At 37.8% G+C, this 23,854-nt stretch overlaps 1 protein-coding gene across 1 annotated transcript in view; it reads right to left on the reverse strand.

Annotated features, from left to right (window-relative positions):
* The window catches only part of LOC114161948 (cGMP-inhibited 3',5'-cyclic phosphodiesterase A-like), a 63,868-nt gene extending 40,309 nt beyond the window's left edge, over positions 1 to 23,559 (reverse strand). The window contains exon 1 of the mRNA XM_028045644.1: positions 22,654 to 23,559. Coding sequence (XP_027901445.1) covers positions 22,654 to 23,559 — 906 coding nt within the window. The remainder of the gene's footprint in view (positions 1 to 22,653) is intronic.
* Positions 23,560 to 23,854: the final 295 nt, after the last annotated feature.

The following is a 23,854-nucleotide window of genomic DNA, read 5'->3' on the forward strand; positions in this document are numbered from 1 at the left end:
AGATGCACTCGCTGCTAAGAGTGAGAGACAAATTAACCTGACATGCCCAATTTTGTACAGTGAGAGGAAGCAGGAGACCCTAACAGAAACCGCTGCATGCATGGGGAAAACATTCAAACTCCACACAGGCCAGAGCAGAATGCTAACTAGACAACCTCCCCCTCACTCCCTGCCATGCTCCGACTCCCTCCCAGTTCGAGCTAGCTTTTTTTTTTTTTTTTAATTCACAGATTATCTGTTTTATATTATGGCTCACAACATAGTGAGGGTTTTAACAAATATCTAAAAAACATTTTTTTTAAAGTTACATACTGCAGCTTTAAGTTCTTCAAAGCAACAATCTTTATCCTATATTTGGGGTCCATCAGTGACTATATGAAAGTTTTGGGAGTAAAATGGTTTGTAAATTCACAGAACCTTATATATTGAGAAATATTGAGCCTCCTAAAACTTCACACCTGACATCTGACATGCAGCCACATCTCTCGGCTACCTCACTGCGAGCATATGGTCTGCATGCTGACCCGAGCTGACGTAGAACTGGAAGAGCAACTTCTGGTGTGACTCAGACAAGAGACTTCAGATTCAGCAAACAGATGTAAGCAACAATAACAATAAACTAACTTAAGAAGTTAACACAATATTGTGATGCTCAAAGCAGCAAAATAAACCCGGCAGGATGGTATGTTTGATGCATACGGGTTCCAGCAAAAAGTCAGATAAAACCAATAAAAAAAAACTCTATGTTCTGTTCACTACAGACAGCAGAGCTTTAAAAGATATTCAGAAGTAGTGCCTGACTGTATTTTTAATTTAAACTGGGACATTTTCAATTTTGCTGCCTGAGGGCAGACACATTCATTCTCTGGATGATTTGCATTCAGAAATATATCTAGCAGTTGTTTAATTGTGTAATTTTTAATGGCATATACTGCTTGAAATGCTTGAAAGTTATCAACTACTATTACACCAGGATTAACACTGAGATATGGAGCAGATAAAAAGTGAGTAGTTAGCACTATTCATTAAAGCTTTTACTTTGTTTTTGTATACTATTGATCACTGTGTACAGTTACTCTAAATTACTGTATCGAACCAAATTGTTTCTCTTTATGTATCGATAGGATAAAGTAGGTCAGAGAGCCTCAGGAAACATAATATTCAAAAGCAGAAAGCCTGTTGCATGTCTCCTATTTCTTGATTTTAATTAAGGAGGAAAAAAAGCTAAAATGGTCAGTGAACTTGTTCACTTATTTCATATTTCTACTTCTCTTATTTCCCCAGTGTATCCTTTGTGCAGATAGAAGCCACTAATATAGCCTCCAGCTCCAAGCTGAGCTGCATGATGAAGCCTTTGCATGTTCTGTCAAGTAAATGCATGGAAGCATCTGTCAGCAAGTTCAGATGTGTACATCTAATATCTGTACTTCCTTTATCATGTTTAATGCATGAGCTGTCACATGTGGCTGTGGAGACTGTGTGTAACTTTACAGGCTGATCTTGCATCTTTTTTTAGCTGTTTTTGCTAAGAAATACAGTTTAAATTTAAAGAGAACACATAGATATATAAAAAAAGGACAAACATTTGTTTATTCTTTGGATTAGCCAAAGAGCAAAAATATATCTGTGAATGTACCTTTAGTTATAGTAAGAAAATCACAGCATGCCATAAACTACTCTGACATTTCTGGTCATTTCATTTCATTTTCCCCTACATGTCCTTTTTTAATATGCAGCATGTGACCAGGGGAAGTTCTTCTCCCGGATCTGATAGTCATTTGAAAGTTATCAACTATTATTACACCAGGAGACACTTTTATTCAAAACGATGAATAAACATTCATCGTTTTGAACCCTAGTCTTGACATTCAAGACTAGGGTTTTAAGTCATAGAGCAGGTCGGCTTTTAGCTTCACATGGAAATGCATTTTCATTTTAAGAGGGTGTTTTATTATGACATTTGGAGGAAGGTGGGGGGGGTATTAAAATACCTTAAATTTGGTAACATCAAATTTTAAACTGTGTGATTTGGATCAAAGGTTCTGAGTATCCTTCCACAAGTTTCTCAAAATAGGTTGCTGAAATTTTGGTTCTCTCCTCCTCCATTCCCCTCCAGAGAAAACTGGTTTTTACTTGCAAACTTTCCCCTTTTTCCTCAAATATAACATTGATCATTTTAGCCAGACATGTCAATTACAGTTTCATCAGCACACAGGGCAGGTTAAAAAAAATAAGGACTTTATCCCTGAGTGAATTTGCAAACGATAATCTTCAATTTTTGATATTGCTATTGGGTAATGGCTTCTTCTTGGGGTTGTGGCCTTTCAGCCCGTGTTGTTGCATTGTGGATAATGACACACTTTTACCAGGTTTGGGAAACATCTTCACATTCATTGTTCTGCAATAAAGATTCTCATAAGTTCTGAGCTTTCCCAAACTGTTTAATGGCATTGCAATTTTGTAAAATGTAAATAAACTTGGGTGTTTAAGAAAGAAAGAAAAAGAATCTAAAGCAACTTGTCTTTCATTATCATGACATTATCAAAATAAATTATTTGGTAATCCTAAAAGACTTTAATTAATAGACAGACAGTGAGTGTATCTAACCTGTATCTGGTTTCAACTGAATATGCTAAATATATATATGTCCCTAGTTCCTGTTCCTGCTCATATGATCTAATTTATGGATCTAAACTTATATTTACATCTACATTTAATTCTTTGATAATTTTTTGGTTTTGTTTTAATACAACAAATAAACTGCATCACAAACAAATTAACCTTCATTTAGTAGAAACACCAGACCCACAGACATGCGCAGCATTTCATTCTCTCCTCCCTCTCTTCCACCTTCTTTTCTTCAAGGCGCCACAGTAAAGTGTTTCTATTCCAGCCGTTTCAGACTCCTGACGCCCATTTGTCCTTCTTGACTCCTTTTACTGTGAAAGGCTGGTGCGTCACAGCTGCCATGACCTGCCTCTTTGTGTCAGATTTCTGCTCTTGCTGACTGACATCCACAACACTGGCCATTAACATTTCCGGCTAAATCTCGTGGGAATCGTGTGAGTGTTTTGATCTGAAGCTCTCTGAATACAAGCTTTGGTGCAAATTTTGTGTCTGTGTCTCGCATAAAAATAGGTGAAAAAACTTTTATTCCACTGGTGAGATTTATCTTCTTATGACCATTCAGTCTTTTATTTTATTTTTATTTGTATTTTTTACTGCAATGAGTCCGTAAGTCATATCACCTTCTGTTTTGGTTACTTATTTATTTCAGCATTTTTTTTTTTTTGGAAAACCAACAAAAATTTAAAAACAAAAAGCAGAGATGTAATGTGTCCTGTCTAAGCAACCAAAAAGCAGAATGATACAAAAGCACCTTTATTCAAGAAAGACCTTCTAACTAAATTGCTTTAATAAAGAATTGGAAAAAAGTATGAGAGGTTAGAAAGTCGGAAACACATGGAGAAAAATATGTCCATAAAATATTTAGACAGAGCACACATATACTATGTTTGTATGCATCATAGAGACGCTAAAAGGAAAAATGAAAAGCAGAGATGTACATCCACATCACCTTAGATGCACTAACACTTATAGGCAATTTTTGATCTCGGATAGTCTAAAATAAAATAACTCCTTTATAAAAAGACAAGAACTTGCTTATAAGTGATTTAGCCTTCTTGCTATATTAATCATATATTTAAGGAGCATACGGGACATCACAGACAGTGTTAGAGAGGAGTCACTGTAAAACAGGGCTTTACTGAGTTTATTTGACTATTTATGACAAAAATTCCCATTTTAAAATTGTTCTTATAATTGGGTAATAAAGACAAGTACCATTAGCTTTACCAGCTGTAAGCATTAGTCTCCATGTAACTCTTACCTCAATTCTGAGATTAAAATCCTGCTACTTTTTCTAAATTCCTCTTTCATGTTATTCCCTTCAACATTCTTCGCCTTTGGTGATGATCCTCTCTCAGTAAGAGCTTCCACACCAAAGAGTGTTTATGCCATTAGACCAGCATTCACTGAACAGAGAAAGATCAGAGCTTCTGATCATCTGGTCACAGATCAAGGCAAATGTAAACATTAAAAATGCTGATTATCATTAGCAGCTGATTTCTCAGTGCATCTCTACACATCACAGTGCAAGGTTAACTCATTTGCCTATTTTTGTAATGTCAACTAAGCAATGTGCCTCTCCACCCCTTCTCCAGATTTTGGGACCATGATTTAAAAATGAAACCTAAAATTTCCAATTTCTCATGAAAAGAGGATGGTGGGCCATTGAGCAACAGTTCAGTCCTCTTTCTCTTTAGTCGAGGTTTGACACTTCTGATATTCTCTCTGGTTCAGTAGTGGCCTACCACAAGCAGAGTCACGGCTGGAGCCCATGTCCTGGATACATCCCAGCCCAAACTCAGTAATGGGCTTTACTTCACAATCAGCTGCAGTTATACCTGTCACTTGTGCAACTTTTTGTGCTCCATTGTTTTCTTTTACTCAAATTTCTATTAATATGAAATCAATTCTCTGTGAGCACAGCCAACTTTGTAGCAATGAAGTTATGAAGTCTACCCTCCTTCTGGAGGATGTCAGTGATTGTCAGCTGTCAAGTCAGCAAACAAGACAACACTGTATACAAAGAATAGTGTGACTCTGCCTTGAATAATTTGTTTATTCAGTTATTTTCTTATTCCTCAGGTTTCCACTACAGTGCTCAGTAATGTCAACATCTTGTTTCCTCACTGTAGGCAATATTATTTCTCAAGCAACACTTTTATCACAAACTACAGAAAGCTTAACTATTGCAAAAGCTGAGGAGAAAATGAAAATTGTTCATCTGTAAAAACAAAAAAGAAAAAAAAGTCTCGCTCTCATGTTTATACACGTCTGAAACACTGCATGTAGCCATTAAGAATAAGAGGTGAAGTTAAAAACAGGCCAGATATCAACAAAGCTCAAACAAGACTGCCCTCATTTTGGCGATGTTGCTCTGAGTGTGAATTTAGAGAAGGCCTATCAGGACTGAAGCCAGGGCAAAGGCAAGCTCATCCTCACACACATCAGTAGTGTCTTACATAACACAGAGAGTGATGGCAGCTGAGGACACAATAATACTGCCTTTGGCAATTGTCCTGTGAAAGTTGGAAAGGGAAAGGATCGGGTAAGTGGGAGACATAACAGAGAAGGACAAGCCCACTAAAAAACTAGTAACACTGAAAAAGAGAGGAGCAGTATGGATGTGGGAGAGAAGAGAGCGGTTTAAGAAGAGATGTTCTTTCAGCAGATGCCCATGTACATTTTTACCAGGAATCAAATATATAAAACAGAATCATACACACCAGATTTACTTAATGATAAACAAGAAAATACTTGCTAGGAATATGTTCCTCAATCATCACTCTCATGCCTTTAAACATAAAACTTTGAAATCATTGAAAATGACATGCATCTCTTTTGTCTCATTTGTTTGTCTGTAGTAATATAACTTCTGAACTAATACAATATCAGGATATGTTTATAAATAAAACAACATTCCTTACCATTCATGGAGATAAAAGAACATAATAAAGGCGATGCAAAAACTTGATATATTAAAGCAAAGATTCCGGTTCGGATGTGCTTAGAAAACAGAAACATTTTTGCCGAAGTGACAGTAAACATCAGAAGCAGAGTACCATTGCCATCTCTTATTTGTAATTTTATGGTCTGCTTCAACATCATTATGATAACTTCAGAACCAGTTTCAAAGGAACAGGTATTCCGGAGTTTCTTCATGAGAGCACTTTAGCTTTCAGTGATGCTCTCCTGTCAAAACAAGGTACAGACAGGACAAGACAGCTGCACATTTTTATGTCCAGATGAAACCACAACATAACTTTTATCTCTCTGCACTGACAACCTCAGGCAATTAGCTGTTCCATATACGTCATCTTTGCGTGTCTGCAGCATGTGTGTGAGTGGAGCATCAATGCGTACAATATGAAGAATAATGGAAGGGAAAAACACTCCCAGATGCATGATGCAATTATACCCTTGATTATCTGATTGGGTAATCTGCAGACGTCCAAGACAAACAGGTTGTCGGCAGACTGTTGACCGAGCATAAACCACTGGGAAGGACAGACGTGCACACACAAACACACGCCTGCATCTGAGCGTGTGCTCAAGAGTGCTGAGATAAAGTGAACACCAAGTGGAGACGTAGTGTTGAAGCACTTTTTTATATTACCATATTTTCCGCACTATAAGGTGCACCTAAAAACCTTCAATTTTCTCAAAAGCCGACAGTGCGCCTTATAATCCGGTGCGCCTTATATATGGACCAATATTGAGCCACAACAGGTCTCGCAACTACGGTAAGCAGCCGCCGACTTCATTTTCCCCCGTAGAGGAAGAAGCGCGTGGTGAATGCCGGGATATATGACTGCGCGAAGCGTGCCATTTCATTTCCATTTGTGTGTTTGTGTAGAGATCCAAAAATGGCTCCTATTAAGACACACGCTTACGATGCAGAGTTTAAACTCAAGGCAATCAGTCACGCAGACTGTTTTTTACGTGTTTATTGAATCGAGGAAAAGTTCCCCTCCACTATGTGATATAAATGTTGCACTACTGTATATGTTATACCTTGCTGTTGTCAAAAGATAAACTGTCACGAAAATACCACGTCACTGACTTTACCTCGGGGAAAATAATAAAACAGCTGTTTATTAATTTGGGAGTGAACGGAGTTGTCAGAATTGCTGGTTTGTAATCTATTAATAAAGTTTGACTGACCTATCTGACTGTTTTGTTGACATTCCCTTTATCGCAGTTCCATCTAATGGATGCATAACGTAACCCCAGCCTCTACTGCAGCGTCTATTCTATGCTCCTTATAATGCGGTGTGCCTTATATATGAAAAAAGTTTTAAAATAGGCCATTCATTGAAGGTGCGCCTTATAATGTGGTGCGGCTTATAGTGCGGAAAATACGGTAATATGTGTTTCCTGCACAGGCACAGCAATGAACAGGAAGAACATGCATGCTAGAGGAAAAGAGCTTATGAGGAGGAACTGAGCTCACCCTATCACAACATGTGCAACAAACTTATACCTATGTGCTGTGTAATGAGAGATTTGAAAAAAAATCTACACTGGTGATATAAAATACTGAATCATAAAAGTTGGCAGTTTGAAAAACAGGCACATAAGAATAACCAGGGTTTCCCCCAGTGTTTATGAGCCTGGTGGGCCACCAGGCTAAGTATTGCTTATTTTTTAGTCTTTTTAAAATGTTTACATTTTTAAGGTTTTATAGTTGGTGTTCAAGTATTAATCTTCCAATCTTTCAATGAAACATAATTATCAAGTGATATTTTCAAATTTCCTGTCAACTTTAAAAAATTTTAACTCAAAAACACGGTAGGCCGCTGGATGAATGACTGCCCCGGCACCCAACCACCAGGCTTAGCAAGTTTTCTGGGGAAAACCTTAGATAACTACTCATGGCCATTATTAGCAGTTTAGTTTCTGTTCCTGTCCACAAAAAACACATAGGTGAAACATTTTAGAAAAGCAATGTGAATCATATCAGTGTGAATGCAAAATGAAGCTATTTGAAAATCATGATGTTAGTCACATTATCTTGTGCACACAAGATAATGATCACAACAAAAACAGTGGCAGACCTCCATGACCTGTCTGTGGTGCTGCACCTCTTCACATTATTTAAAGAAAATTCTGTTCATTGTGTAATTTTTATACTGTCGGCAAAGACACACAAAAATAACATGCACAAAATCATATGCGATATGCCATGAGGAAACCAGAGAAATGACATAAAAACCACCAATTTATGAGAAGATAATGATTTTTTGGGGGCGGGGGGTTTATATGTAACTGTTAAAGTCATGAGGAAATCACCCAGTGTTTGAAATAGCAGTTTTAGAGGATTTAAAATTGTAAACTTTGTGTTTGAATTCAGTTTATTTATAAAGCACATCTGTGTTGTTTTAGGGAGTGGGGAAATTCAAAGCTGATTAACGTACCAGATATTACTGGCTATTCACATGTTTTTGTCATTGGTTTCGGCCAATGAGATGAAAGTTAAAAGAAACCCAAGGCTTCTTAACATCATCATTATGCTAATCTTGAACAACTATGGGTCATTGGAAAAGAACCAGACCCATTTTTGGGTTCAGGCCAAATGCTCACCTATATTTGGCCCAGAGCTGGTGCAGATAACTTATCCAGTCAGAGAAAATGCTATAAGAGAGGAAAAGAGAAATCTCCACATTATCGTGCAGCCATAAAATTCCTCTGGATGGATTATTCAGAAGTAGAAAAAAAGCAGAAAGCCTCTACAGGCAGAGTGTTTTCATTCTGCTATTGTGTACAATGTTTTGCAGATATCCAACAGAAAATGTGTTTGGAAACATTGTCATGTACACAGGGACTTAGAATGGACCAAATGGCACCACATCTGCTTTTGAATAAAACCTGTTGGACAGCAATTTGGCTTAAAACTCTCTAAAAGCAACAAATTCAAACCCAATCTAAAATAATTCAAGAACAGATGAAAAACAAAGTCAATCTAAAAAATAGTTACTAAGCCTAACAAGCCCACCAGTTTTTATCTAATGGAAATCTGCAGAAATGTGAGACCAGCTATAAATATAAGTTACAATATTCAATAATACAGCAACAAGCTGTTATTTTAAATGTAATAGGGGAAAAAAAATCATATTGAAGAAACTCAGATTGTAATCTATTCTTTAAATTTTAATTCTGTAGTTCAATAGAAATTATATTTCAGCTTTCATAACATCTGAGTTTTATGCCACCTCTGCCTCTGGTGCTAATAGAAGTTTTGGGCCCACTGTCTCATCAAAACTACAACTTGGAGTGAAACACACATTATAACACAGGTGGTAAACCACATTTTCAGTGAGCATCCTAATAAAATAAATAAAGCTGACATTTTAATTGGACTTGTAAAAGTTTGTGGAATGGCACCAAGCCCTGTTTCAAACCCAATGCTGCTTGTGAGGAAGGTAAATTTATTAGGTTTCCCGAAAACCGTTATAGCCTAAAACAACAAGTTTGCCTTCTCAGTAGCAACTAATTACTGTGTTGCTACTGTGAGGAGCAAGAGTGTGAGCACTGACTTTAAATTAAAGGCGTAACACTGAAAAACCCAGATGAATGCCAATCATTCTTGCATAAATAGTTTGAAATTCCTAGCTCTTATCCCTTAACTGGTTTTTAAAATTCTCAGAATACCAACCAATAATTTGTGTGCAAGAGACGGGTAACTAATTATGCAACATGTACTGGGTCAGAACCCTTTCATTTTGTAGAGAAGTGCTCCCAATGAAACTAAAAACATTTAGCTGTTTATAGTTCTCTCCTGCTGACAGGCTGTCAGAGACTGTTTACAGTGGAGAAGCAGACAGACATATAGACAGATCTAAGGTTTGCTCCTTAACATTACCCCCTGTCCAGGCCAACTCCGCTCCCTCTCCAAACCTTTCACCAAGCATATTTTGGAGCTAAAACACACCATTGAATGGAGCAACAAGGCAATCCTTGTCCTAAGCCACCAAACCCCATCTGGACAGCCAGAAGGAAAGCCACTGTATGTACTGTATGTGTTGGGGTGTGTGTGTGTGTGAATGCGTGAAGACATGTACAGTATGCAGAAGTGGATAGAAAATTATATGCTGCTGCCTTTCAGCTGCAGGCTGTGCAGCATCTCTCATTCCTCAACTTTACGTCAAGACGGACATTCAGCATTCGCATGTGCAATATCTGCCGAGCGCGCCCGGAGAGGTCGAGAGGAACAGCCATGCAAGAGCTCTGAACGCTGCTGTGTTTGGAAGCCAACTGTTGTCCTGTTACCATCAACACTCTGCCTGCGCTTGGCACCGAGCTTTCTTTCACTCCGTTTTTTTCCTCATGCCCCCCAACAAATCTTTCAGCGCTCGTTTAGCACTCCTCTCACTCCTTCTCTTTCACATGGCCCCCTGCTTTAGGTCCCCTCTTAGCTTGTTTCTCCCCCATTCAGCCACTCTCTCACTCACATGATACAGTAAATACACAACTAATCATGCTCAAGCTGTTGAGTGTTGCTTGGAGCTGAATTCGCCCCGTCCAAATACCTCTGTTATCTTTGCTTCTTCTTTCTCCATCATGGTTTTTCCTATCGTCCTCCCACCCCAAGTTTCTTTGAATAAAATATATCTAAAATATATAAAACAACACTATACAATATTTAAAGATTCTCTTAATTTCAAACTTTCTTTATTGCAAAGTATAGGCACCGGCAGCAGCTAAGCTTCAGTATCAGGTCTGGCGGAAAGTCTTGCTTTATAATCCTAAATAAAAATGTAGAAATAAATAACAAACATTTAATATTTGTGAAATGCTTTTAGCATTTCACACATTTCAAACCTTAACCTTCTCAAGCACAAATTATGATACGAGTAGTTATCCTTCATTGTCCCACAGTGGGTAAATTCAGGCGTAACAGACACACACCAAAGGTAGGAGGGAACTTGTATATTCTTCCCTGAAGCTTAGTCAATTTTGACTGGGACACTATAGTAACACACCCATGGGTACACGCCCGCCCACGCACAAGTAAAAATGCCACATCTGTATCATTGGAACAACAAACAGACTGGATATATGCATGTTTTTAGAATCAACTATTCTGTCTTGAATCACAACGATAAAGTCCAAACTTTTTTGTTCATTGGCAATTCTGCTCTGTTGTTATTATTTATGCCTGTATGTATGTGAAGATGAAAGTTTTATCCACAGTCATGATGGAAAATGTCATGACATTATGACAATGTAGTGATGAGAAAACAGGGGGGAAACATGTTGCTATCAAAACTAAAATATTTTAGGATATTTGGTCAGTTTTTTGTAAATTCTGACTGAATAACAAAATTACAAAAGCACATTTTATTTTTATCTGTGTTTTTCTGTGATGAACCTGTCAAAGTAAGGTCTAAGATGCTTTTATTTTGTTTATGAAAATAGTTGTTGTTTTTTTCAGTTTGATTGTTCATTACTGCTGTCCTCCACATAAATAGAACATAGAAAAAGTAGAAACATAAAAGAAGATTTGATCTTAGTGAAACACCTCAGCTGCTTTCAGCGCTAGTGTCATCAATCCAACATCTTGTCCGGATTGGTTTTATACTTTACATTACGCTCTTCAATGTAAAATGAGGCTTGTCATCAATCCCAAAACTCACTGAATTGATGGCAAAAGGCTAATGAAATCATCTAATCTACTTTTCCACATTGTTCAACCACATTAACTACATTGTTTAATTAATTTATTTATTTAATGATGGTCCACCAAAAGCTTCCATCGTTTCATTGAGCTTGTTTGGGCTCCCTCTCTGCAGAAAGAATAAGATATATATATTGGAGATGACTGTAGTGCAGAACTCCATGCAGCACAACATTAGCAAAACACACAGTGGCAACAATTGTTTAATATCAAGATAACAATATTATTTGTTATTAAGTCAAATTTTCCTCACTCTCCACATAATTTTTTGCCCTAGGTGTCTTGAAACCTCTTTGCCCCCCAAAATCTATCCAGTGTTTGGGCATTATTGCCAAATGTATTATTTACATACGGAGAATGAATAAATGACATTTGTGGTATTATGGCACACAAAGTAATGTATTAAACCAGCCATCTGGATTTAAGATATAGCACACATTGTTATTGAAATGACGACTGTCTCTACATACTCTGTCTTCTTTCCAGAAGTCTGAGTAGTAGAGCCCTGAAAAGCAAAAGATAACAAAAAATTGCAAAGGTTGATAAGAAAGCCACTAATGAGATTTTTATTGCGCTGTGGCTTTGAGTTCGGATGGATGGATGAATGGATGGATAGATGGACGGACAGATGGAAATATTTTCAAATGTATTTTATTTCTACAAAATTACCCACACTTGGAAAATTCCTTAAATCAAATTCCATACTTTTCCAGGTTGTGTAGGAACTGTGTCATTATTTTTAATAAAGACATTTATCTCTGAAAGTAGGTTATGTGTATAAGACACAGTGAAGTATGATAACCTGGGCATAAACTGTTGGATTGACTATGAATACAATTACATATTTATTACCAAGTGTGAGCATTTATTGTTAAATAATTAAGCCAGATTGGATATCGAAAGACTTGGACATGGCTGTCTTTTAATTGTGCCTAATAATTGAATTTATCAAAACTTTCATATGCTCACTGAATTTGTTTTGCTTGACTTACACCATTAAAAAAAACTTCATCCATACATACATTAAAAACATTTCCAGCTCCATCCATTCGAAACAAAGACCATAATCCGCCATGGTCTTAGAAGAGATATATTAGGCCTAGACACTATTCCGAGTGAGACAGATCAGGCGACTGGAGCAGGTTGTGTGTCTCCCTGGAAAAGTATGTGCGTCAGTGAGAGAATGTGGGCCTTCCCCTTAAATAGATTTCAGAGCACGTGTTTTTCTTTTAAAATCTGCCTCCCGTCTTCTGCTGTTAATTTTTAAACAGACACAGCACCATTTGTTACTTTTAATGGAAACACATGTATGTAATTTTGCATATTAGAAGTTACATTTCTGCTGCGTTTCCAAAAACTGAGCTTGTTATATGTTCTGCTGAGACATTTTCTGAAATAAGAGTGACCTAAAAGATATAGACCTCCTCCTAATCTGTTAGAAGCTCCTACACAAAGGCAAACAAACGTGTCTTCTCATTTCTGATGACCATTAACCCTTTCATGCATAGTGGTCACTACAGTGGACAGCTATCTAAAAGCCATTTTCTTGTGCTTCCTGTGGATTTTTATGTTATAAATGCACACAGACCACTGAAGTGGACACTAATGCATCATAAAATATACCATCAACTACTGGCCATCAGCTGCAAATGCAAGAAATTATTTTTGTTATATACAATATGGCCGACAGACAAAAAAGCATGAGAACCGACCCTGTCCCTCCTTCTACTGTAGACGACTTTTGCAAGTAAAAAAAATATTGTGACATCAGATAACCCCTAAGGAACAATACTACTGATGTATTTTTCAAATAACAACTTTGTATTTGGACAAAATTACAATTGATCACATAAAAATAAAAAATAAAAAAAATTTTATTTTTACAAAAAAAAAATGTTCCTACGTTTTTTATGCCTTTAGAAAAGAATTTTAAAAAATGGAAAAGAAATTCTGACACAAAGGATCATAATTCATGCATCAGAGGGATAAAAAGAACAAAAATGTGAATACAATCCTTCAAAGTTTTAAAGCTTGGGTTAAAACTTCTTATTAAGCTCATTAAAGCCTCCACGGTGACGATTGAAATATATTTCATTCAAATGAGAAGAAATACACAAAAAATGCAACAATGAAACTGAGCCTACGCTATTTTGCAGCTTTCAGATCAGCAGAGTGCTTGTCTTGCCTCTGGCTCGGCAGGCTGTACCAGTCTGCTTCATAAATACTGCACAGCCAACGCTTGATGAAAACCCCTCTTCTCTCAGGTACAACTGCACTCTGGAGAGCTTCAGTATGTACAGTACGGATAAACTGTACCATAACCGTGTGTGTTTGTGTCAGCCAGAGAGCACCAGGAAATCATGTGATTCTCAAAACAATTTGAAATTTTTACTTAAAAAAATACCTTTATGTAAGTTTGTCTATTTCTACATGTTTTGTGACCTTGTGCAATGTATAGACTGCCTGTAGTTTTAGTAATGGCAGCAGAAGAAATGAACAAAGCGTTGGCCACGCTTCCAAATATTGAAGTAACATTAACAGCCGCCTCGTTTGCTTTCGCAGTGGAGGACGGTTGTACCAACTCAAAGCAAAACATTGCGCTAATGTCGGCATCCACAGTCCACATTTCTGAAAAAATATTTTTTAGAAATACTTTTTCTTTTTCATGTGCCTGATCATGTACTCATGCTCAGGGTTTCCTGAAACACTTGAGAACAGAATGGGTATGACAGCAATTTGCACCAGTCTGACGGTTGAATAAACTAAGTAACAGATCAAAAACAATTAATTTCTTTTTTGTTGAATTCAATAAATCTTTGTTGTTGAACTTAATCCATTTTCATTTCAGCAGAAAGAAAGGGTATTTGAGTTAAAATATTCTTTGTCAACGTTTGGCTACCGATTAAAATTTTATTTTAAATTATTGCAGACCTTGCAATTAACTTTTTATATTTAATAATAGTAGAATCCCATCCCTTTATAAATTACAAAGATTATAAACCAAGGACTTCTGTCTGTACAGGAGTGGCACAGCCAGTGTTCACTTTTTTGGCTTACAGTAACATGGAAAATAAAATGTTCCAGCTCGTCAATCATTATTTCCTCCTCCTCCAAACTTGTGAACTCGTAACAGTCGTTACTCTCTGCCATGATGGCTGTGTTTACTGTACTGTTGTAAACCACACATAATTATGCCAAAAAGACCATGACGTACATTGCAGTGGAAGGGTTTCACAGGAGCTCAGCTCGGTGTGTCTTGTGGAGCTTGGAGGGTGTATGCGAAACTGCACACACAAAACCATGTGACAGTTCGACTTCAGTTTGACCATGCTGAGCACTAATGACAACATTGCTACAAAAAATGGGCAGGTACTGAACAAAAGATTTGTAAAAAAAAAAAAAAAAAGTCCATGGAAAGCCTTGAAACCCCTTCAGAAAGTTGGAAGATCAAGATCAACTAATTCAGGTTTAGTTTAAAGGTTACAAGACAAACATTGCTCTTACAAGGAAAACGTCTTTGCTCAGTGCTGTTCTTTGCATGATGTAGATTAATTGTCTTTATTCTATAAATCAAATGTATGTAGGGAATAAGAATTTAAACAGTTTGGACTGTTCACATAATTACTTTCAATATGCTTATGTTTCTGGGAGACAATTTAAATTCCCTGACCAGTTTACAGGTAAAACGTGTAATTTTACAGCCAGGACAGTAAACAGAAGGACATCATCTCCTCTGCAGCTGGTCAGCTGAGAGTTAGCTTTCCTCTCCACCTTCTGAGTTCAATTTGTCATCATTTCTGTTGCAGGCACGATGAGGCAGAATGGGTAATGGAGCCGTTCTAATACTACAGATAGTGCACTAACTCAGTGTTCCCTAGATACCAATTAGCAATGAACAACCAAGCATCAAGAGTGAAACAACTGATGGGTGGATGTTTGGAGCTTACAGATGAGAGTGAAAGCTGGGACAGTATGTGGTCACATGTTTTAAGGTGTGTGTACTCTGCTCAGACATTTGGGGCCTCACAGCGATAACCAAATAAGTGTATTCTTTTATTCATATTTATATGCAAACAACAAAAAATTGGACCAAAACATGAATAATCCTATTTCACTATTCTATCTTCCATTTTGATGGCCTCAGAAGATTTGCAACTAAAACAAAAATCCTCCAGAATCGTTGTCTTCCCCATTTACAAGAGCAGCACACACTTTCTATCACCATCTAAGTCACGGTACCACATATTATTTCAGTACTGATGCTGTCATGAAAATTGCTCAATGATTAGACAACACATATGCTGCATATATGCACTACTGCTGTAGAGTCTACACAAGGGCTAATCAAAGGTCACAGAGATTAACCAACAACGATAATTAATTTTATGGTAACCTATGCAGACACTTAGTCTGCACTAGTGAAGATTTACTCAACATGCTGAATTTCCGAAGAGACCTCACTTAATGGAAGCCCGCCCTACTTTTTGATTAATTCAGCAAATATTTATTTGGCTGCTTGGGGCACTATAAAGAATTCAGCTTTATTCTTAGATTGCCATAGTTTGTATAAAAAAAAAACTTTTTCTAAGAAATAAACCCCACAAAAGCCAGTAAACAACTCATACAGGATGATGGATTATTGACACCGTGGAAGATGAAATCAAATCAGATCTAATTTTGGCCATTATGGACATATATATTTTATTTAAAGCAAGTAGGGTTTTAACTCCATCCAGGTATGTGAAAAAATGACAACAGAGACTATACATAAAATATGTTACTCAAAGATGTTACTCCAACATGGATCTTTTGCATGTTTGTATGCATGCAACAGATCTGCTTCCACTGTTAATTGGTTACAGTGTAATTTAATAGTTTAGAGTAATTGGTTACTCTAAACCCTGGTTTCCTTCCACTAGCGTTTCCCCCAGTATATTATAGGCCTGGCAGCCCGCCATGCTTTACGAACCCCACTGTCAGACAGAGTTGATGCACATGGCTGCGCGGAGATTTGAGAAACTCGTCCCATAAACGGGACCAACCAAAATAGTTTCTGAGTCCCCTTGTTAAAAACTCAACAGACACGAAATAGAAAAATTACTAAAGCCACATTAGCAGCATTACATTAAATCTCCCGTTTGTTGCGCATCTCTGCGCAGTGCAGCGGATTTAACTCGTGCAGGGCCTGTCCAAGGCTGCATGAGGCCTTGGGGAGAATTTGACTTAGGGGCCCCTCGTGCTGCTGAAAACATCAGCACCTCTAACAGCTTATCTGTTAGATTTAGTGAAATCTGGGAGAAAGGGAGTAGTTTAATTGGCCAACCTAAAAAGCAATAAGTTATAATTGCAGTTTACTAGTTTGTATTTGCGGGCAAACAGAGCTCAAACTCAAAGATTAAACTCACAGCATCAGATTGTTGCTATGGTAACAAAACAATTTAACTATGAATATTGTTCTTTGAACTTTTACAAAGTAAACTTCCCAGCTCCTTAAAATCTTATATATAAATGTTTAACAATTTACAATCTTTTAATTTATGTATGCTGAAGCCATTAAATCAAATTTAGCAGCATTGATCATCTCAATAAACAAATGTTACATTTATGTGTCTGTGGTCTGTGTTAAAATATTAGCATTTATGGTCCCTGAAGCCCTGGGGAACTTTATGGAGCTGCTGACTTAATTTGGATTAAACAAAAGTGCAAATAATTAATATTCATTTTAATTGTGTTTTTTGATTTGTTGTTTTTAAGACTAGTTGTGGATTTAAATATCATTTCACTGGTGATGTCTTCCTGCAACATACAATTATCCAGTAATATTTTTACTTTTCCTGTCAACTTAACATCTTTTAATACAAAAACACGGTGGACCACCGGTGGACCGCCTTGGCGCCCCGACCACCAGGCTTAGCAAGTTTTCTGGGGAAAACCCTGCTTCCACTGTTAATTGGTTACTCTAAATTACCCTTGAGCCCATGTGTGTGTTCTTTGTCTCCAGGTTGCCCTGTCTCTCACCCAATCACTGCTGGAGATAGGAACCAACTGTGAAAATAAGGGTGCACAGACAATGGATGAATGGGATTCATCATGCCGCTGTTTATTTAAGTAAAATGGTGATGTGATTTTTTTCAAAGTAGAAAAAGTAGCCCGAATTAAAATTAAATTTACCATAAGAAGAGAAATACAAAGAGACTGATAAATTTGTGGGTGTGATCTAACAATTCTGTGCTGTCAGAGTTTTGTTCATGTATTCGATCAATAAACAAGCAATGCATTTTAGCTGCTGCTGCTACATATTGGTGCAAACGAGGCCGGCTCATGTAAAGCTTAAATTTTCTTCAAATGTTCGCAAGCAATTGACAAGGAATTGACAGCTCAATGTAAAGCACCAGACACCAGAAAGGTACTTAAATGACGAAAATAAATGTATCCTACTATTTATATTTTGTATTATTCATGTGAGATTATGAGTTGATTTTCTAAGCACTGGGATTTAAAAAAAAAAAAAAGACTAAAAGCTAGGGCTGGACAGTATGACTGAAAAACGTATCACGATAAATGCTTTCCATATCAGTTGATATAGATAATTATTGATTAGATTTTGTTTTAAATATCTGAAGTGCAGACGTGATCCCTCCTCTTTTATTCACAATTTTCCCTTGAACTGTTGTACTCATTTTCTTCTTTCACGTCACCCAGATCTTTAGTTTTAAGCAGTTATGGGGTACAGAGGCAAAACATGAAACTGCTCCTACAGTTATGGGGTACATAAAGTACTTAGCTGTACTTTGTGTACCCATTCTGTGAACTGCAGATGGTTGAGATTTCATAGTCAAGCCTATCAATACCCTATATTTCTTGTGACAAATTTCTTCCTTTCCCTCAATCCAAATCCATCAATTCTCAAATCTAATCTGAATATCATCATTCTTAATTTGAATATGCTAATTATGTTTTAATCAAACACATTTTTACTTCAAAACAGATCCCACATTCCTGGATTATCCTGAAAACAAATATCACACAAAGGATTAGATGTGACCTCAGTCCTGCAGTGCATGAACTGATCACATCCACCTTTAACTTTAACTAGGAGGTGTCCAAACACCTTTGAACAAACACAGTTATGATCAAAAACTATGAGTGGCACTCGATTATTTTTTTTTAACCAAAATTAGTCGGATTTTAATTGAAAACCATTTTCAATTGAAAAACCCTTTTTGCTGCTAAATTATTGAATAGACATAGGAGCTCAACAACAAATGTTTTTATTGTTTTTAATCTGTTATTTAAGTTATTCAAAGTGTTCTTTCAAATGATTCAGGAACATGCATGTACTTTTGAATGATCTAACTTCTTTATAAAGGTGGACTGTGGACAGAGATATTAGTGTTGGGGATGTCTGTGCTTGCCTCAACATGTTTTGCATTGAGATGGTATTTTAGGCTTGAATAGCTTCAGTGATAGCCCAACTTCTTTTCTCACAACATGCACAAAATGACAGTCTTTTCCAGCTTCTCATCAGATGTTTCCTTTTTAAGCATTAATTAACCCCCAGTGAGCCACGAGGAACTTTTCATCCATCGCTGTTGTTTGTGGATGTCACTTGTGCATCAGTTTTATGAACAGACAAGAAACAATTTCCAGCTCAGAAATTTTGAGTTTAAAAAATGCAACTAATTGCATTAAATTTTTTAACACATTAAAATCTATGCTACTTATGGGAAATAGAGACCATCTTTTCAAAATTACAATAAGTGTTTCACTGTGGATAAACAAAAATATACATCTTTGAGGACAATATGTAAGACCAAGACAAACTTCCTCATAGATATTGTCTGCTCTCTGCTACTCTACAGCTGGTTCCCCACAACGGATTCTGTCATGAATGCTCAGGCTAGTCAGCATGGCCACTGATGGCGGGGGATAAATTGTGGTCCTGTAACATTTTGTTGTTTCTCCACCATTAGCTCATTAAACAGCTCATACAAATAAATAAGTCAATAAATGATACCCATAACATCATAGCAGGCATCAAAATTTATTGGGGAACTTCTCGAAACCCTGGTTTATATGCATGTTATTATATTCAATGTAGGAAGATAAATCAGTAATAAAATAAAATAAAAACCATGAGCGATAGGTGCTACACATGTTTCACAAAATTATACTACTTAATAAAACGGGAAACACAGATTAACAGTCCTAAAATTACTATTTAAAATTCAAAACACGTTTTTAAGTCAAATGAATTCCCATAAAAACCTTCTAAACGTCTTCATTTAACCCATTTTATTCACCATAAATGTATCGTGATTTGCCCCAAATTTACAGTAAGTCCTGAACGGTTTGCATTTCCACAGCAAATGCTCGCCAAAGGACTAAAGTCTGGTATGACATCACAGTAGAGCAACCAGGATAAGCAGAGTCTTTCAAAATAGTGTCACTTAACATCTCACCTTTGCATGTGAACACACATTCATGGGCACTCGCAACCTTGGTAGAAGGAATGCACCCTCCATTTGTTTATCAACAGCACAGAGTGCACAGCAAGAAGTAAAAAAAAAAAAAAAAACCTCCAAAGTTAAATATAAACACCAGTATGTGGATGATTAATTTTAGAGCCCACCAATCAAAAGAATATTAGAACAGTGCACTATAAAAAGGAATTTTGGACCGTTGTAAATTTAATTTCTTACAATGATTACATTGGAATACAGCAAAAAGGTTTATAGATAATGTTCAATAATAACTGCATTCTTACATGAAACACTTGTCACCAGTATTAAATACTGGTGGCAATATTTAATACCAAGTTTAGATTAGCAATAACTCATTGGTTCAGTCAACATACAAGTCGATAAAAGTAAACCTATAAATATCCTCATTTGCATTAAAATAAAATCTCAAACTGACAAAATGTCTCAGATTAAAACTGAGACATTTTAATCTCTCCAACAGCTTCAAACAGCAGCTCTCCAGACACACAGCCCCATTGTGTGTGGCATAAAGCAAAAACAATATTTCAGAAACACAACATCCCGCTGACAGTCAAGCATGGTGGTGGTAGTTTACTGGGTTGCTTTTATAGTTTAGATCCCATATGACTATTCATAAGTAATTGAACCTCCTTCAGAAACTTCTCTCTAGCAGAAATTCATGAAGACCTTCAGTTCAACCTCACTTGGGTTATGTAGCAGGACAATGTCCCAAAGCACACAACCAAGTCCAACCCTAAAAGGGAGAAGAAATTAAGGCTTTTGCCCAGTCCACGTCTGAGCTGAAAATCAATTGACATAATGTGACGTGACCATAAAGGGGGCATTCATGTTCTAAAACACATGACGAGCAGGAATAAATGGAAACAAATCTGCACAGAAGAGTGCAGTCAAAATTCCTTGACAGTTAACAAAAAAACTTGATGGCAGATGATAGGTTTAAGACGCTATTCACATAGTGCCAAGTTGGTTTGGACAACTTTTCCTTCCACCCTTTCCCCTTAATAAATTACACAGGTGATTTCAAAAATCTGCTTTTTGCATTTACTCCAGTCTGCTTGATGTAACAAAACATGTTTTGACTTGAGACTTTTAATTGTGACAAGAAAGCAAAAGCAAGAAATCTTTAAGAAGGTGACTTTAAAAAACAAAAATCATAATGCCACCCATTACAGTAACTATACTAGCTTTGCCTTTTTCCTGCTACGCCCTCACAGTCAGACAGTCAATGATGCATAATATGTCTATGCATAAAGAGAGGAAAGAACAGGCATGAGGTGCAATATGCATTTTTTTGTTTATTTATAATAATTTAAACAGGATAGAATCATCTTGGTTTTGGTGTACTATCACTTTGAAATATGAAAATACAAACTTTTAGATTCCTTAAAAATATATTTTTAATTGCACCTATAATTTAACTCTAGCAATTTAAAACTCCTAAAATTCTGTTATTTTTCTTGCTGCGCCATACTGAGATTATTAGCGGTCCTAATGGGGCAGCCACTATAAAACTTTCTGCATGTACGTCTGGTCGGCTTACATAATTGCTTTTCAGAAATTAACTTTGTATGTGAACCCCATATGGATTTTGCTCAAACTGGTTATGTGACCTCACAATGGGCTGCTTGGATGGGAGCCACTTGGGTTAACTAAATGCATCCCCTATCACAAGCTAACACATGTATTAAGAAAATCAAATGTCATTAGAGCTCCACTTTTGCATACAGTTATCCTGCATCAGGGGCAGCTCAGTAAAATAGAATATGATGGAAAAGTTAACTTATTTAATATAGAAACTCGTTAAAAATAGAAAGATATACTAGTACACATTTTCATTGATGAACTGAATTTATGAATGAATTGAAGTCCATGGAAATAAAATGTTAGTTTTTCAGAAAATTACAATGCTGAATAGGACCAAACCAAAATAGTTCTTAAACACATGAATGTTATATTCTGGGCTACAAAGTCAATTTTAAGCAGACAATCAATAGAAAGTTAAGTGGAAGCGGAAAGTGTGGCAGAAAAACGTTCATGTGCAACAGGAAGACTTGCTGCCTTAACAAGCTGAAGGTGCACTTTAAAAGCAACCTGGACTTCCTTATTACCCCAGCGGTGCCACTGCCACCAACCCACAAACTACATACAAGCATTTATGCACAATGAGCCCTGAGTAAGTACTGACCACATCAACTATGAGGAATATGGGGAAACTTTCCATAAGCTGACATTTCTGTTTTAATCTTTTTCTTTTCTTTTTTATATTCTCATGTTCTAATCTTCTGAGACTAATTTCAGGGTTTTCAATGGCTGTAAGCCAAATCATAAGAAAATAAATAAATAAATAAATATTTGAAATAAGTAATACACATATTGTTTTGGAGTCACTGAATTAAAAAAAACTGTTGGTTTAAATTCTAATTTACTGGGATGTATCTGTACAGGCAATAAACTCCTCTGTTATGTGGATAATCCCTTATTTTTTTTAACACATATCCGTCTGCAACACGTTTGTGAGTTCGCAAACATTTTATCGGTTAAGTTCATTCTGGTTTTTTATTTCTATTTTTTCTGAATGTAGTCAGTCTGAGAACCTATAGGCCTACACGGCCTACAGAGCAAACAGCCGTCATCGTCACCATAATGACATTGCTTTGTTTTGCGGTCTGTTATTCCACTTGTCCCGATGCTCAGAAAGCCGTGCAAAGCTGCTGCATGCCATCAGAGAAAGCAAAAAGCCCTCACGGGCTTCTCCATGGCTGATTAAAATAAATAAATAAATCAGAAGCAGCAGCTAGACATCCCGACATGATCTAATACAGATGTCTAAAGTTGGACATGTCTTACCTGGTCCCGCGGAATGCAGGGCAGTGAAGTCCTGCGGTGGGACTTGCTGTTGCTCTGACTGTGAGCCATCATCTCCGAGGCCGCTATGGAGCTGGACCTCCGTCTCCTTTTGAAGACAGGGATGTCCTCCTCCTTCGCCCCGGTCACAGAGCTACAGCACCCCGTCCCGCTGGTCCCTGAGGCCGGCAAAAGCCGGTCAGCATACCTCGCAAGCAAAACCCCCAGCAGCCCTAGCAGGTAGGCCAGGTAGGGTCTCCAACTGGCCCGGACCCTGCTTAGAGAGAGAAGGGACACGGCCCTGATGACGCTAATGAAGACGAGGATGGACACTCCCTGTCCCGGCCGGACGACAAGCAGAGCCCCGCCGCCCAGGCAGCCGAGGACTACCAGGGTTGCGGTCAGGGACGACAACTCCTCCGCGCCGCGCAGCAGCGACTGCGCCGCGGCTTCGCCCAGGTGGCACACCGCTAACAGGAAGAGCGCGCTCCGGATCAGCAGCCCGCAGCGAATCAAGCAGAGCCAGACCCAGAAGAAGGCACTTACGAGTGTAAAAACAGGCAAGACGCAGTGGCACGCAGTGAGAAGCAGCTCCACGGTGCAGCCCGCCGTTGAGTGGAAACGAGAGCCGACGCAGCTACTATTTCCACTGCTGCTGCTGCTTGCATCCCACTCGACCAATCTGAGCAGCAGAGCAAGGAGAGCGGAGACGGAGGCGACGCAGACAGCAGAGGACACTCTTCTGCAAGTCCATATCGCGGAGAGTCTCAGCCACGACTGGCTCCGCTCGTCCCGGTGCAGCGGAGTGACACATGTCTTCACGTAGCCGCTGCGCTCCAACGCCGCCCGGGGATGTTTGTCATGTGCGCCTCCTGATGAATCTCTGTCGCTGTCTGCCTCCAAGGACATCTTTGTCGCTCAGGCTCGTTTGGATGCCTGTCCGGGGATATGATATATTTACTTTCAGTGTGAGTGTTTCATTCACATGCTCCATGTTCATCTGCGCACAAACTGATCTCTCGTGCTTGGCCGACGTCTAAAACGGTTAAAGTCATGTTTGCACAACTTTTCTTAGTTTTATGGCTTATAGCTTCCATATTACACTCATAGTTGCCCCTGGAAGTCAAGCAGTGAACCAAAAAAAGCAACTCCTGGCGTTTCACACATCTAGGCCACTGCCTCGGCTCCTCCACACAGCAGCCTC

Source organism: Xiphophorus couchianus, chromosome 18, assembly GCF_001444195.1.
Source record: "Xiphophorus couchianus chromosome 18, X_couchianus-1.0, whole genome shotgun sequence".
NCBI classification, from domain to species: Eukaryota; Metazoa; Chordata; class Actinopteri; order Cyprinodontiformes; family Poeciliidae; genus Xiphophorus; species Xiphophorus couchianus.